Source organism: Argiope bruennichi, chromosome 8 (genome assembly GCF_947563725.1).
Source record: "Argiope bruennichi chromosome 8, qqArgBrue1.1, whole genome shotgun sequence".
Taxonomy (NCBI): Eukaryota; Metazoa; Arthropoda; class Arachnida; order Araneae; family Araneidae; genus Argiope; species Argiope bruennichi.
This window is the reverse complement of record NC_079158.1, coordinates 67,043,095-67,060,305: the sequence shown is the minus strand read 5'-3', so window position 1 is coordinate 67,060,305 and position 17,211 is coordinate 67,043,095. Positions and strand designations below refer to the sequence as shown.

The following is a 17,211-nucleotide window of genomic DNA, read 5'->3' as shown; positions in this document are numbered from 1 at the left end:
GCACCTTCTTCCAATTACCATCATTCAGTACCGAAAGGGGAGATCTTAGTCTCTTGTATCGGGTAAACAACGCAAGAAATTTGGTAGATAATTTTTTTCTGAAAGCATCAAAAAATCTTCCAAAATTCAAAATTAAGTTCGAAATAAATAATTAAAAAAATTACTAATATAGTTTAAAATTAATATAATTTTTAAATTACTTATTTTTATAAAACATTAAATAGCTATATAAACTACAATATATAAGAATAACTCGAAAATATACGAAATTTATATGCTATACAGTAATTAATTTTATTCCAATTGATACGAAATCGCCAATTTCCTTCATTAGAGAGAGCATCACTTTTAGAATTCCACTATTTTATTAAAGTATCTCCACTAGTTTATCGCGTTATTTTTACTTTCTAGTATATGAAGAATAGAGGAAATATAATAATCGTAAAAAAAAATTGAAACTCGAGATTTTGATGAATCTTCATATTTTTGACTTTCCGGAATTCGAAAAACACATTTAAAAAAATGTCTGTCTGTGACAAAGATAACTGAAAAACGCTTTGAGGTAGACGGCTAAAATTTTGGGTTGAACCGGAGTTTAACCTCCTTCTTCGCCAAGATGCGATAACGCGCCAAAGCTGGCAACCTCCGTTTTCTCTAGATTGGCAAACCTATTACCTTTCGCCTTTATTATGCGCTATGATTGGACATCTGCTCCCTCGTTTTTAAACATTTCGCAAAACACGGCGCAAGACCATTGTTGGCGATTTTTGAAAATTGCGCCAAGCAGTAGGTTAAACTCCGGTCGTACCGAAATTTGGTATGCAATCTTCAGATCAAATTTGTAGATTTCTATCAAATTTTGAGCAACATCCGTTCAGTGGAAGTCCGTCTGTCCGACTGTTCGAATGTAAGTTAACATGATAGCTACAAAATGAAGAGAGCTAGATGGATAAAATTCGATACACATTTTTAACATTTATAGTGTAGACATCTATCAAAATTTGAGTTAAATCCAATTATGGGTGGACTGTCTGTCGGTCTGTACTTTCAGAAACATGCCATTGCGATAATTCAAAAACACAATGACTTAAATATATTAAATTTGCTATGGGATTTATGACTACAAATGAAGTTTTGTGTCAAATTTTTGTTTCAATCGGTTGAGAAAAACTTATCTAAAATACAAATTCTATTTTTGAATACTAGTGACCTCATTCCGGAGATTATTCGTCAAATAACACGCCAAGGATGACATGGTAAATTTCACAGTAAATTCATGCTAGGGATTAATGGCCAAAAAACATGCCAAGGACCACACAACAGTTTCAGCAAAAATGCTAAATCTACGCCAAAAGTTAATATTTCGTAGCTATTGTGCGCCAGTACCATGTAAGGCGTTTTCTGGCATGACAAGTTTATCACAGAATATGCGAGAAAATTTTGGGGCGATCCCTTCCAGCTGGTTTTTTTTTTACTATCTTCATCCATGTTTTTTTTATTTTTATTTTTTAGAATACTTAATATTGATTTTTACCTGATATGAGTCTGATTTTTGCTTTCGCAGATTTCTAGCCGTATGCACTGCCTTATTCTGAGCTTTTTGCATTTGTGGTTGCATCTCGACCAGTCGCTCCACTCCGAGAAAACGGAATCATCTAATTGCTGATTTCGAAAGTGGGACTGAAATGAAATGGAATGAAGTTGTTATTGACACAAAATATTTCAAAATTACTGTCTCGATTGCAAATAAAAAAAATGTTTATTGGCGCAAATACAAATCACAATTTTATAGAATGAAAAGTGCAATAAAGAATACCTTCTTGACACTTCATATACTTCATTTTCAAAAATAAGACGTCGTCATGAGAAGAAGCAACCAATCTCGGCTCCAGTTTGTAATATTTTCATTGGTGACTGATAAATATACTTTAATTTAAAGTTGTTGTTGTTGTTGTTTCTTATGGCACTTGCCATGGACAAGCCCGCTGTTCGAAGACAGCCGATTTAATCCTGAGGGGGATCGCCTCCTGTTTCTATAGTAGCGCCATCTAGGGACAAGAGAATGACTTAGCTACACACACGTCACAACCCTTTTTACGGGGCGGACTTCATTCAAGCGTTTCATTCACTCAACCACAAATCGTAATTTAGACCTGAATCAGAGAACGATCACCCCTGATCCAGTACCCTCAGTGGTATTACTCTCGACATGGAGGACTTTGTGACCATGACAGATTTAACGCGCGTCAGCCACCAAGCACGCAGGGAATTTTCGGCCGGCGGAGTTCGAACTCGCAACCTAAGGGACGCGAATCCAACGCTCTACCAACCAGGCTATCTCGGCCTCTAATTTAAAGTATATTCATTTAACGAATTTGGTATATATGGAATATTGTACAGAGAATTTTTAGGTTAAGTAAAAAGTCAATGCGGTTTTTTTTTTTTTTTTGCAACAGGTGGCAGTAGTGCTGCTTCTGAAATACTTTTGCATGAAATAAGCGTTTGCAATAGCAACTGTTACTTCATTGATAGCTGAAAGTTTAAGCTTCATTGTAAAGAACAAATTGAGCGATTTCATTGAGTTTTTTAGATTTGAAGCACTTTGAAAATGGAAGATCAAACTATTCATTTTTACAAGATTTTACTGTTTGATTTCCGTAAAGAGAAAAAAAATGTGCTTCAAGCGTGTGAAAAATTCCGTGACGATGCTCTATAAGATTGTCAGTGACAAAATTGGTTTAAAAAAAATTTCGCGCTGGAGATTTTGATTTGAGAGATTATCCTCCTTCAGGTAGGCCTACCCAGATTGATGATGGCGAAATGAAGATATTGATGCAGTCAAACATACGTTATATGATACGAGAGACTGCAGAGATATTGAAGATCAATCAAAACAATTTTCACGTCCACTTAAAGAAACTGGGATACGTAAGCAAACTCGATATTTGGGTTTCTCATGAACTCAAAGAAGTTCATTTGACGGCATGCATAAGCATCATCGTTTTGCTCATGGTACGTGGAAAAAAAAAAAAAAAAAAAAAAAAAAATCGATCCTTTTTTGAAAAGAATGATAACTGGTGATGAGAAGTGAATCATTTACAACAATATGGTGCGCAAACGGTTTTGGTCCCAAGGTGATGATTCGCCATTAACGACTTCAAAAGCAGAACTTCATCAAAGGAAGGTTACGCTCTAAGTGTGGTGGGATTTGAAGGATGTGGTGTTTTTTGAGTTCTAAAGAAGGAATGAAACAATAATTTCAGATGCCTATAGTATACATCTGGAGAGTTTGAATGAAGCTGTCATTCAAAAAACGTCCGGAATTCGTCAATTGTAAAAGAATAGTGTGCCATCCTAACAACGCAAGACCACACATTATTTGGCGCCAAAAATTATTGGAGCTTCGACGGGATGTGCTGCTCCATCCAGTATACTCACCTGACCTTCCACTTGCTTCGCTCTCTTCAAATCTCCTTGCATATAATAACGTTAAATTCAGATGAGGCTGTAAATCAGTAAAGGCAGGTCCTTCTAGGAACGGGGTATTATGCAGCTCACCGAACGATGGCGAAAGGTCATCAAACAGAAGGGAACAAATGTCACTGGTTGACTTTTAATAGTTATATAAATACATGACTTTGAAAAATATAGAATAAATGTAATGACTTTTTACTGAACCCAATATTTTGCATTAAGAGAAAGCTAATAAATTATTATGTTGCGGGCTATTTATCACTTAGCTTTTGGGTTTTAACATTGCCGAGAACTCTTTATACCTCTTCACTTTCTGATGTACGAATTATTCAAGGAAAAAGTGTTCTAATCACCCCAAAATTCGAACTTGAGATTTTGATAAATCTGATCATCTTTCCAAATTCCTTTGAGTCAGAAAAATATATATTTTTGAAATTTTATCCTGTCTATCTGTGAACACGATGTGCAAATGAATACACTAACTACAAAACCAAACCGGCTGACGGATAAAAATTTGATGCACAATTTTAGTTCCTAAATTATAGACATGTGTCAAATTTTAAATTTAACTATTCAGCGATTGACCATCTGTCGGTTTGTATATTCGTATGCATATAGAAAAACTCAAGAATTTAAGAAAATGAAACTTATTATATGAACCTTTAATATGTGATACTGAAATTATGGTTGTATGAGCATATCTTGAAAAGGTATTAAATGTTTAAGTAAAACAGATTTCTTTTTTCGGTTAAACTTTCTATAAAATACACGGATTATATATATTGGTGGCAAATGTACAGCATTTATTAGGTATTTATATTTCTTTACAATTTTGGAACCATTTCTTGAGATTGCAATAGAATGTCCTGAAGCATTCTCTTTCTCTAGCAACAACAAAAGCCCCTACAAGTAAATAAAGAAACAAACAAACAAAGATACAATGTGTCACAAAAAGTCTGCAGTAATTTCGTCACATCAAAGTCGTAAGTTACCTGCAGCCCAGCATTGGCGACAAATTGCGTCACCGCCAAAGGAAATAAAGCGCCGGGAATGCAGGAAGACGACGTAAATGCCCCAGGCAAATTCTGAAGAAGTAAGTGTAAGTAAAAGTTAATATTTGTTTATATGATCTTTTCCTTTTTCATTCTGTTATTCTATTGTATCCTTTAGTTCAGATGTTTTATTTAGTTAAAAAAAAAAATGTGAATTTTGGTTTGGATAAAGAATAAAATTTCTAGAAAGTTACCAAATTATATTCCCAAAAATTTTTCTTTCCATATATTATATATATATACACAAAGAGAAATTCTAAAGCTTCTGAGCCTTTGGGAAACAAAGGAATGTAAGAAAGACGTATAATATTTATTCAAAGTGAATTGTGGCTATTCATATTATGTATTGTTTTCAGTAATTGTTTGGTTATTAAAAGAAATGTAAATGTTATCACAGCTAAAAAGAAATTAAACTTTCCACTTTCTTTCTTTACTTTGAAATTGCGAAATTGGATACATTTGGAATAAAGATTCCTGCTCCTTTTATTAACTAGTTTTCTTTAATATATTAAAAATTATTAACAAATCTTTAAAGAATCTATTAAATATTCATCAATAAGTTATAATAGATATCGTTGGTGAAGTATGTTACGTAAAATATTATGCAATGTGTAAAATTATTCGTTTTATAAAGTTCCAGAAGCTATTGCATAATTTATAGATTTAACCCTAAAATGTATAACTTTTTTTATTTTTTACAAAAAAAAAAAAAAAAAATACTTGCATTTTGAATTTTTGCATATAATAAAGCAACATTAATAAAAAAAATAATTAAAATGTGCCAATGGCTACATTGTGAATCAAACAATATTTCAGCGCCACAAATCACAACAATTTTATAATAAAAATAAGAGTCCCTCTTCACCGATATATCTTTTTACAAAAAGCAAAAAAATATTTTGAGAGAATTTTTTAATGATATACAATTATTCATACGGCAGTCATCTGGATATTTTTCCAAGATTCCAGTTTAAATCTTATTTTAGTATTATTATTACTAAATATTGATCTTTTCTACAAATGTTTACCAAAAAGCATTTAAAAAAGGATTTCCTAACACTCATTGTTACCGTTTGGAACTATTTTATGAAGCTTATCTATACTTATAATAAAGCTCAATGTGTGTGTGTGTGTGTTGGCGCTCTACAGGCCAGGTCATTTGACATACAGCTATCAAATTTGGTACATGTATACCTTAGAGGTCGGGAATGTGCACCTGGGGTCCCTTTTTTTGAAATTTTAATTAGAATTTTAATTATTAATTAAAAACTAACTTTCCCGCCAAAAAAATCTTCCATTTTCCCCACCGCCAACTTTTCCGCCAAAAAAATCTTCCATTTTCCCCACCGCCAAATAAGTAAGGCATCAGTTTTTTTTTTCTCCCAACAGTAAAGAGGCTAGGGTTAACATTTTTCGACGGATTATTTCAAACGATTCTGTTTATTTTCTTAATGTTTCATGCATTTAAAATTAAACATTGTTAATTAATCCATGTTTCAGATTCATTCTGAAGTACTTTTGAATTAAAATAACACAGAATAAAGGAAATTAAAAATGTATAATCGGCATAGCGTTACCCCAACTGGCGTAGAAAAATTTACGCATTTGCGTTAACGTAACTGGCGAAGAAAATCCACGCATGCGCATTGTTCTGATTGTTGGCATGACAACCAACGGACGATTTAAATTATTTTTAGGTTAGTTGCATGCTTTTGTAAGTAAAATGTATTTATGTTAGTTATATATTTTTTGTATATGCTTATAGTTTTAAGTACATCGTTTTTTAAGTAGTTCTTTTTAAACCTGTTTTCGACCGATTATTTTAAACGATTCATTTTATTTTCTTAGTGTTTGATGCATTTAAAATGAAACATTGTTAATGAATCGATCTGTTCATGATGAATCTGAGAAATTTTTGTTGACAAATTCTTGAGATATTACATAAATTAAGAAAGATATTCTTTAGTGACTATAAAGTTTAAACGCTCAGTGACTCTATTATCAGTAATCATATTATTAAAAAAAATGCTTTGTTTCAGTAAAAAATACTATTATATTAATTGCAGATTAATCATTTACACTTTAATTTAAAGCATAATTTCTACGAGGGATAACAGAAAATTAGAGAGATACATATCACGCTATAACTGAAGGCCTTTATAATATTATGAGTGAATTATATGACTATCAAAATTTGAAGTTTTAAAATATTTTGCTGAAGAATCTATTAAAGTTGGAATTGCGTAAAATATTTAATGGTACGACCGGAGTTTTATCCCCTGCTTGGCGAAATTTTTAAAAATCGCTAACAACGGCCTTGCGAAATGTTCAAAAGCAAAGAAGCAGATGTTCAATTATAGTGCATAATAAAGATTGCCAGCTTTGGTGCGTTATCGCAACTTGGCGAAGAAAGGGGTTAAACTCCGGTTCAACCTATTTAATTATTAAAATTTAAACGAACATTAAGATTGGCGAACCGGCTGGTCGCCAAAGGCGGCTAGTTTAGGAAATAAAACGTGCAGCCAAATTTATACATGATGCATTGTAGGACTAGGCGCGTGCTGTAGATTCTTTGAATATATTTTATTATGGTCTTTATGCCAGGATACTACAGAGTGAGCGTTTTGTTTCCTATTTACTTTACATTTTAATATTGAATGAATATTTTTTTGGTGCTAAAATTGATTTTTTTTTCGGGATAATGTCAATAATTTTTATCATCTCTGAAGGGGGGGGGGTGAGAATGAGAAATAGCTCTTAATTCTTTTATTAGGATTGTTTGAAAAATCGCTTTTGGAATAATAGTTCTTAATTCTTTTATAAGGATTGTTTAAAAAATTGCTTTTGGAATATTAGTTCTTAATTCTTTTATAATGATTGTTTAAAAAATTGCTTGTGGAAGAAGAATAGAAAATTTAATTCATTAATAAAGGAAAGTATTAAAAAATGTATAAAAAATAATTTTCAATGAATGTTAATATAAAACTAATCAAATGGGGATCTCCTATTTAATGCTGAATCAACAGCACGTTTCAAAAAAAAAAAAAAAAAAATGCAATATTGGTTGCTTTATGAAATGTGACGTTTGTCATTTAATTGAAACACAGTGGCATAGCAAAAGTATGTGGCATCCGACTCCAGACAAGATTTTCCTCTCTCTATAATAAGCAGGGACATTAGCAGAGTAAATGATGCCAAATATACATTGATGTTTTTCACCCGGGGCATCCATACTGGTTCATGTGAAATAATTCAGTTTGTATTTTCTGTTTTAATTTCTATCTATTATTCTATTCCCTCCATTTTCCTCAAGAGTAATGTCATAAATAATCATTGTTTCTTGGCATAAAATATTTTTTCCTTTAATACTAAAACGCAAAATATGGTAAACATCAAACTACGAAAATTTTGTATACCTTCAAAAATCATTTTTTGTAGGTAAATGACGACGGCTAATCTCAAAGGCCGTAAAACACATTTTTTGGAAATTTTAGTGTTTCAAAGCAGAATTATTATCATTTAAAACCGAAACAAAATATTGCCTGACTTATCCTCTTGTTCTATTCTCTTGTTCGTTATCTATAACAGAACATGGTAATACTGTTGCTTTTGCTTTTTTTCCCTCCAAGAACACACGCATTCATTCCTCAAGTTGATACAAAGAATGGATTAGGCTATCTTTGTCTAAGGCCAGGCATTTAATAGAAATCAGGCAGTCAGCTACTGCAGAAGAAATAGGAAGGGAACGTTTTGGAAATCATTTGATATCGTTGGAGATTGCTCAAAAACAGAAATAAACCCATAGAAATGAGCGATAAAATGTGGAAATGATGATACAAATATAAATTTGAATACGAGTAGAGAATGAAGTACATTGAAAATCCGATATAACGTGTATGATTTACAACAGAGTCCCGCTATAATGAATGATTTGCAGTACATCGATGATGAATGAATGTTAAAGACTCAAGAATTATGTGTTTATAGCAAGTAAAAAATGCTCGCTATAACGTCGGACGAATATTAAAATGGAATGTTTGTGATACTATGGAATTTCTGTTAATTGCATGGAATGCTTTCTCTGAGGTACATATAGGGTCGTATCTTCAAGAATGCAGAATCTTCGAAATGCAGGTAATGAATTTAGAGTTGCTGTTTCAATTTTAAGTTCATCAAAAATGGATCAATAGCATCTGGTAGTTGGAATGCTATGGCGGAAATATATTTTTTCTTAATACTAAAATTCAAAATATGGTAAACATCAAATTACGGAAATTTTGTTTACCATTTCCCTAAAAAAAAAAAACCCTTTCGTGTAGATAGATGGTGACGACTAAATTTTAAAGGATATAAAACACATTTCTGGAAACTTTCATGTTAGCAGAATTTCAGTCATGTCAGAGAAGAATTATTTTTCATCTAAAACAGAAACAGAATATTGTTTGCTTTCCATGTTTATATATTAAAAAATTCTTCTGAGAATTCATTGTGGCAAAAATTCTTTACCAAAAATAATAATAGCAATAAAAAGAAACTACGATTTATAATTTTGCAATATTTCAGTTTATACTTTACCAGAGAATTGAAGCGAGGTAAACTGACATTTTATACCTAGTAATATATTTTCCAGGACATGCCACGAAATATAAACCACTTCGCAAACATTTGGCATTCATGTATCTAGAAAGTAATTTATCTTGACAAACAAAAGTCCCAGTAGGAGTAAAAGAAACCCAAGTATAAAACACTCTTTAACGCCTTGTATATAAAAAAAATGTGAAAAAAAAATAAAGAAAAGCATTATTCTTATTTCTTAGAAAAGTTCTTAAAATTCTAAAAATTTGTGTATCTAGTTACTGGCTTCTTGGAAAAACTGTTTTCTTTGATAACGTGCGAAGATTATTTTCTATTCATATGACGAGATTAAAAAGGATATACGATGGTTACTGGAGAGCTTTCTTTAAAAAAACAAAAACAAGAGAAAGTCTATTCTTTCCAAGAATGCAGAAATTCCTTACAAAGGCATGATGCGTTCAGTATCAGCGGTAAGAAAATTAGGTGATATATATTTCGAGCTTATATGAATATTCTATTTTTTTAAACTAACAGCATTTTTTAGATATTAAATTATAATCGAATTGAATTTTTTATTCTGTTAAACATTTTAATCAGTAGTGATTAGAGACAAGAGAATTCTATGGAAAAAATATTCCATGCAAAAAGAATTAATTTAGTTTTAATTTCAATTGATCACATTCGCGTGGCACCATTTTCAATTAATTACACGAGGACTTATTGAGAGAACGAGCCACCTCTAAAATTTGAATCGAAGTCGAGTAAAGAGGATTGCATCCAAACGCACTTCTAATTTTTAAACCACACCAACAAGTGCAGCTAAACCATGAAATTTCCACATAATTCTGTAAAAATATAGAAACTAAAGTATGAGAACAACATAGATGGGTAGACTCAGAGCCGGCCTTCTCTTCAAAGGGGCCTGGGGGCAAGAAGTCATTTGGGGCCCTAATTTTTTGTAAAGCAAAAAAAACAAAAAAAAAAAAAAAAAACAAATATGAACCTATATTATTAATGCATATTTATTAAATGCGTGATTTCCTTTTAAATTTTTGCTTATACATTAATTGCTTCAGAAAAATAATTTTAAAAGTTTGGTATGAAATTTTGAGTTTCATTTGGTTGACAAATGAGCGTCCAAAATGTATATTTGGTTTTCTTCACTATTCTACAAAGCACTAAACACTCATGTAAGGGATTTTGAAAATTGGTGCTTCTTGAATTGATGTTTTTTTCTGCATTAGTTTCGCGTGAATTTTAACTTTCAGCATATTTTTGCGCGTTTCTTCTCTCTTTATTCTACCTTCCACTTCCTTTGTTTAACTAATTACTACACTAATATGAGATATCAATTTACCTCAAATACAGCACAGGGCAGAAACTTATTTCTTAACATATTAAATAAATAGGAAATTTGTTCTCAAATTTTACTCAACACATTTTTTACAAATTATAATCAATTTCAATCTCGATCAAGAGTATTCGATTTAAATCCCTCATGAAAAATCTAGCCAATATTCGAAAAAATATATAAGTTAAAACCCACATAATTTAATTAAATATTAAATCCCCTTTTTGCCACCCTCTAGAGTTCTATACTTTGATTATTAGATTTGTTCCATTGTTAGCTTAGCAATAATCATTGGTTATATTTCAGTTGTTATTGAATGCAGAAGCTTTCAACAATAACTCTTATTATTGTTGTTAGCAGAAATATTACTGTTTAAGATAAAACAAACGCACAAAATACAAACAATATAATAGATGAAACAATGAATCCACCTTATGCTGCTCTGTTAAGAATCATTTCTCTTTTTGCAACTGATCGTTGTGTGACTTTTTTTTGCTGAGCTATGCTTGGTGTGTTTTGTGAACATTTCAATGAGGCTGCGGCCATCATTGGATGGATCGTCCTGTGGACGATCTTGGAACTGTTGAAATATTACATGTTCCCCCACTTACCCTCAATCGGAGATCTGTTTTTCGATCCCGATTTGGATCAAGATGTTGATACACCATCTGATCCACCTGCGACTAGAGTGGAATCCGTCCCAGTGGTTCGCTCATACATGGTATTTAGGATTTGCCAGGCTTTAGAACTTCCTGCGAAACTGGCTCCATCTGCTACCCAGAAGTCAGATATCACTGTTGTAGAATCCTATATGGTCTACAAGCTGTGTTCTGCTTTGGGTTTGCCTGCACGGATGGCTCCTGTCGGAGTGCCAGTGGTAGAATCTTTCGAGATCTACCAGTTCTGCTTAGCCTTGGATATTCCAGTGAGATACCGGTCGCAGAAGGACGCAGTTTAACATCAAAACTGTCGTCGGCTGCCCGATGCAGTTTTCAGATCAGAACTGTCTTCGGATGCAGCGATGGAGGGTGGGTGGGCGGGGAACGAAAGTAGCCCACCTCCACGTGGTGTTCCCTGGGCAACGGTGCAGTTCTCTGGAATTGCACCGGCTAAGAGGCTACTCAAGTGTGAAAGAAATAAATAAAGAGCATTTTATTTAGTTGGACAAAACCACACACCTACTTTTTGATTTTGCGTTTTAATGCCACAAAATTTCATTACAAGCATCAAATTCAGAACATGCAGAATGTGTATTTATGGTAGCAACAACTGCAATGTTTTTTAGATATATATATAAGAATTATATATTTTTTATCCAAAAAAAAAAGAATTTAAAATATGTTTTTGACAAAGAATTGTTGTAGAACTCACACATACGGAAATTCAATAGCATTGGTAATCATAAATCTGATGGAGGAATCTTATAATGATTTAGATTTAAAAAATTATAGTAACAAAAATTTACAAATTCATAATATAATTCGTCGCCATATATTTATAACCGGTTATGACAAAGTAGATTGAAGGCCTTATGGTCAGATCCAGCGTTCTCTTCAAAAGGGCTTGGGTGCAAGAAGTCATTTGGGGCCTTAATTTTTTTGTAAGAAAAAAAAATCTGAACATATATAATTAACGCATGATTTTTTTTTCTAATACATCAATTACTTCAGAAAAATGACAATTTTTTTTAAATTTCTTTTCCGATGCTTAATACAGCAAGTGCATTTAAGCCTTCTGAACACATGCTTGACCGAAGATAATTCTTTATTAATTTTAATTTGTTGAAAGAGCGCTCAGCACTTGCTGTAGTAACTGGCAACGTAAAGAAAAGTTTTAACACTGTTAATACATTTAGAAATAACTCAATATAATTATTATTTAGTACGCATTGCAATATGTCTTGTGCGTTATTTACATCTCTTTCATTCAAAATCAAATCCCGAAACAAACACATTTCTTGGATTAGGTTTTCATCTACATCTCTGTTATAAAAATTTACAACGCTTTTGGAACATATCTCTAATTCATATTTTTCTAAAGTTGTTATATCAGTGATTAATTTGGAATAAGAAATACTATTTGGTATACTTTTAAACCCATCCTCTATTTGTACAATAACAATACCAATTACAGCGTTAAAAAAGCGTTTTTCTTTTTATAACAATTTTTTACTTTTTCGAATTCGTTTTTTAGGAAAATGTTCAAATTATGTGCTAGCCCGTTTGCTTCATCGAAAAATGTGTTAAAGTTTGTTCTTAAATTTTGGATTTCAGTTTTAATTTTATTGACTAAATTGAAAGCCGAGTCAAGAACAGTTGTTTCGGCTTGAAATAATTTATTGATATTGTTAATTTTGGAAAATATTGCAAACAATACTATTAAACATAAAATAAATAGTATTTCTAGCACCAATTAAACTTTTAGCTTCGGATATCGCTGTATTATATCATTAAATTCTTCTAGGACGTTACAAGTTTCTTCAAACTGTGTATACACTGCTTTCACCTAATCTATTTTGGCTTCCCAAGAGTGTCACATAATGGTTTAAAAGTAATGTTTAAATGCTTTGCAGAAATTCGCATCTTTTTTTTTAAATAAGCAATATAAACTTTGAAAACAAGAAAATAAGCAATATAAACTTTGTAATATCTCCAAAAGTTTTTTTACTATATATATTTCTGGAAATTAATAAATCATCACAAATTAATAAATTTAAGGAATGTGATAGGCAAGAAACATAAATTGCATGCGGATTTAGAGAAAGTATTCTAGATTGCACTCCTTTATATTTCCCTTTCAGTGTTACTACCGTTGTCACATGCTTGCCCTCTACAATTCATAATATCTGAATCAAGCTCAGTAAATCTTTTCAATAGAGTTTTTGTTAGTCCTTCTCCAGTCACAACAGTTACTTTAATAAATCCTATAAATGACTCCTTTATAGTTAACCTTTTCTCTTCAATCTTTACATACCTAATAATAATTGAAGTTTGTTCCTTATGGGAAATATCAGGAGTACAATCCCTTTGAATACTATAGTAGAGGGCTGCTTTTATTCCAGTTTAATTTTGTTAAGGATTTTATTTTCTAATGCAGAGATAATTTGTTCTTTTGAACTATGTGTTCAATGATGCACAATTCTATTTTTCGAATTTATTATTTTGTTTATATGATCCATTAGCACAGGGTTGCATTTACTTAATAATTCGATCAAACATAAAAAAAAATCCGTTATTAGGCTATCCTTTAATTTCGCGGTTTCCTTGAAGTGGAAGATTAGAAAAAATAGAATCATTTAATTTGATTTGTTTTACCAATAGTTGAATTAATAATTTAGTCATTTAGTAATTAAAATTTAATTTAGTCATTTAGTAATACTATACGCTATTACCTAGTAAGTGAGTTAAGTAAACTTTATATATTTCCAAATCCACCGCCTGCTCCGTTTTAACTTCTTCCTTAATTCTTCTTATTCCGTTCGTGGCTGGTGAAGAAGTAATGCAGTGTGCATTGCTAGGAGTTGATCGTTTAATTTATCTTCGTTCTGCTTTTTGTTTCAACAACTAAATATAAACAAATATGCACAGATGCACGCATAAAATATAATGCATTAAATGTAGAAAAAGTAGATAGTTGATGATTTACAAGTCTATTTGAACTCAGCCTCATCCTGGACTTCTGGGAGCCGCATGCGCCCAGAAGTCCCACTGCTCTGTCTTAACATGTCTGAAGGAGATCTCCTTATTCATAAATGAACCCCTCCCCCCCCTTTGTATAGGTATCATTGCGATCGTAGCCCAATAACAGCGTAAGTCGAAGCTCAGCCAGCCACGTGGAAACAAATGTGTACTTTCAATATGTGTAAACGCTATTATTGTTCAGAACACTATTTTAAATCTTGATCACAGCGGGGCCTCTCAATTGCGGGGCCCCGGTGCATAGCATCCACCTCACCCCTAGATGGCTGGCCCTGGGTAGACTGCATCCTACAATGTATAGATAGTATAGATGTCCCTTCTATAGTTGAGAGAGGGAGTTTTTTTATTTAAAATATGGCGCAATATTGAAAATTGTAATAAATGTAGCAACTATTTCAATAATTAAACCACCGGGAGTGGTCTCTACCAAACTTTTTCGTGCACTCCCAAATAAATTTGTAATGCGAGAGAACGCCTTGCATGATACTGGCGTACAATAGTTAAGAAACATTAACTTTTGGCGTAGATTTAGCATTTTTGTTGAATCTACTGTGTGGTCCTTGGCATGTTTTTTGGCGATTAATCCCTGGCATAAGGCTATTAATACCCAAAAATCGAATTTATGCTTTAGGCAACTTTTCCCCAACCATCTGAAACAAAGATTTGACACAAAACTGCACTTTTAGTCACTAAATCCCATACCTCATTCGATATATTTAAGTCACTGAATTACCATATATACATGTTTCTGAAAATACAGATCGACAGACAGTAAACCTGTTGTTGGTTTTGTTTTAAACTTTGACAGGAATCTACACTATAGATGTTAAATCTGTGTACCGGATATTATCTATGTAGCTCTCTCTTTCTTTTCTTTTTGTAATTATCTTGTTAACTTATATTCGAAAAGTCGCACAGACAGATTTCCTTTGAACAGATTTTACTTAAAATTTGATAGAAATCTGTAAATTTGCTATAAAGACTATATATCAAATTTTAACCGTTTAACTGAAAGCATTTTTTGAGTTATCTTTGTCGCAGATAGACAGACGGACATTTATATGGTTTTGGAATTCAGGGAAGTCTAAAATGTAGAGATTCGTCAAAATCTCGAGTTCGAATTTTTTGTCGATTGCTATACTTTCTCTGTATTACATATACGAGAAAGTAAAAAAATATATAATATTTAGGAATTATCTTGTAACGTTCAACTCTTTCTTCCTTATAATACAGAAACTTATATCGTTGAATATATTTTAAATTCTTTAATCAATAGAATCATAATGACTTGATGCAAATCCAGAATTTGGATTCTGGAATTCAATCCGAGATCTATTGTGTATGTGGATTTGGATTACATTAAATCAGATATTGAGGATGTGATGTGAAATTCGCAGATAGAATACCGTTTGGAGTGCAATCTTCGTCATCTGACGATAATGCAAAATTGTGACGTCTCTCTAAAAGTAGCTCACCTATTATTTCAAAAGGGACGTTAAAATAAGCTGAACTGAACGCCATTTTATTTTTTCATCGTAAAAAGTTTTAAAGGATTTGAATTCATTAAAGCATTCTAAAACTAAGCCTAAAAATAACTGATTAAATGCTTATCATGTATCAAAATAAAGGATAGAATGAATAGAATTAATTTTAAATAATCAAAAATCTTTTTTTTTTATGCAAAAATTCTATTTTGAAGTGACGGATTTTCTATAGTCATAAAATACTCAAAAATACTGACTATGTTTAAAGGCTTATGTAGGTATCGGAAGTTTTAAGTAAAAGTGTTAGATTTCAGCATGCATTATGGAATAACAACTGCATAAAAACACCCTTAAAATTTTAAGAAGAATTTGCCAAAAGAAGGTATGAGTGTGAGAGAATTCCACTTTTCAAAGAGTAAGGAAATGTCAGTAATTACTAATTACCCACCCCCAGTTTTCTGTAATCAGGAACAGTAAACATTTCCCAAATAAAAGTGACACATTATTCAATCTAAGATGTTGCTATGCTTTACATATGACAGATACTTACTTCGACTATTAATCGTCGCTATTGTTCAGCTTCTTTTTTGAACGCCTAAACAGCTCAGCTTTCTGTCAACATTATTCCAGTCTTTGCTATCTATCTTAGTTTCTGTTTTTTTTACTTAATCGCATAAGGAATATCCAAAGATAAAAAATTATGTTGCTGCTAATCTCCATGGTCTGACTTAGTCAGACCAAGTCCAAAAATCCGTTGACAAGAAGAAAGTCAAAAACGAGGAAGGGAGAAGAATAAATTTCTCCCCAATGAAATACTAAACAGTCCAGAATATGTTCAGCAGAGGCCTGATGCTGGCAGCATTTCGGGCAAAGAGGGTAACATTTTTCACCCTGAGAAAAGAAAAGACATTTTAGGTGGCCACTGGCAAGGCGCGACAGGCAAGTGTTGGTTTTTCTATCACAAGGAAGATTTAAGGACTGGTCCGGCTTATTGGCTCTATACCAATCATGAGTAGGGGGAACCATCCAATTCTTCTTATTTAGGAATTTCGCCTGAGAGAACAGTTCTAAGTATGTGAGCTCAGCAGAAGATGAAGTCGCTAGGCTGCTTCCTTTCTTTGCAAGCCTGTCTGCTATTTCGTTACCAAGTAGATCCACATGAGATGGGATCCACTGGAAATGAATATCATGTTGAAGTGAAATCAGCTTCAACTTCTGAAGAATAGACAAACTTGCTTCATCTCCAACATAGGTCCAATTGTTAAGGTATTCCATTGAGCTGCGGCTATCAGTAAGAATCCAAAGGTTCTTATAATTATTTTCGTGTAAAATTTTCTTAAGTCCCTCATCGATTGCTAGAAGTTCGCTTCTAAAAACGGAACAGAAGTCTGGATTTCGCTGACATAGAGAAAAACTAGACTGAGGAGTTACAATATAGGTGCCACTACCTGCAGAATTGTCGATTTTGCTGCCGTCAGTATACAATATAATGTCACATTTAGGGATTTTATTAATGACTTCCAAGGCCAATTGTCTAAGGTATTCTGACGCATTTTCCTTTTTATTAATGGGAACGG

General features: G+C 32.4%; 1 protein-coding gene across 2 annotated transcripts in view; it reads right to left on the bottom strand.

Annotated features, from left to right (window-relative positions):
- The window catches only part of LOC129981302 (chymotrypsinogen B-like), a 95,069-nt gene that overhangs the window by 21,520 nt on the left and 56,338 nt on the right, over window positions 1-17,211 (bottom strand). For both annotated transcript variants that reach the window (XM_056092078.1, XM_056092079.1), the window contains one exon: window positions 1,535-1,680. In XM_056092078.1, the coding sequence (XP_055948053.1) occupies window positions 1,535-1,680 (146 nt within the window). The remainder of the gene's footprint in view (window positions 1-1,534; window positions 1,681-17,211) is intronic.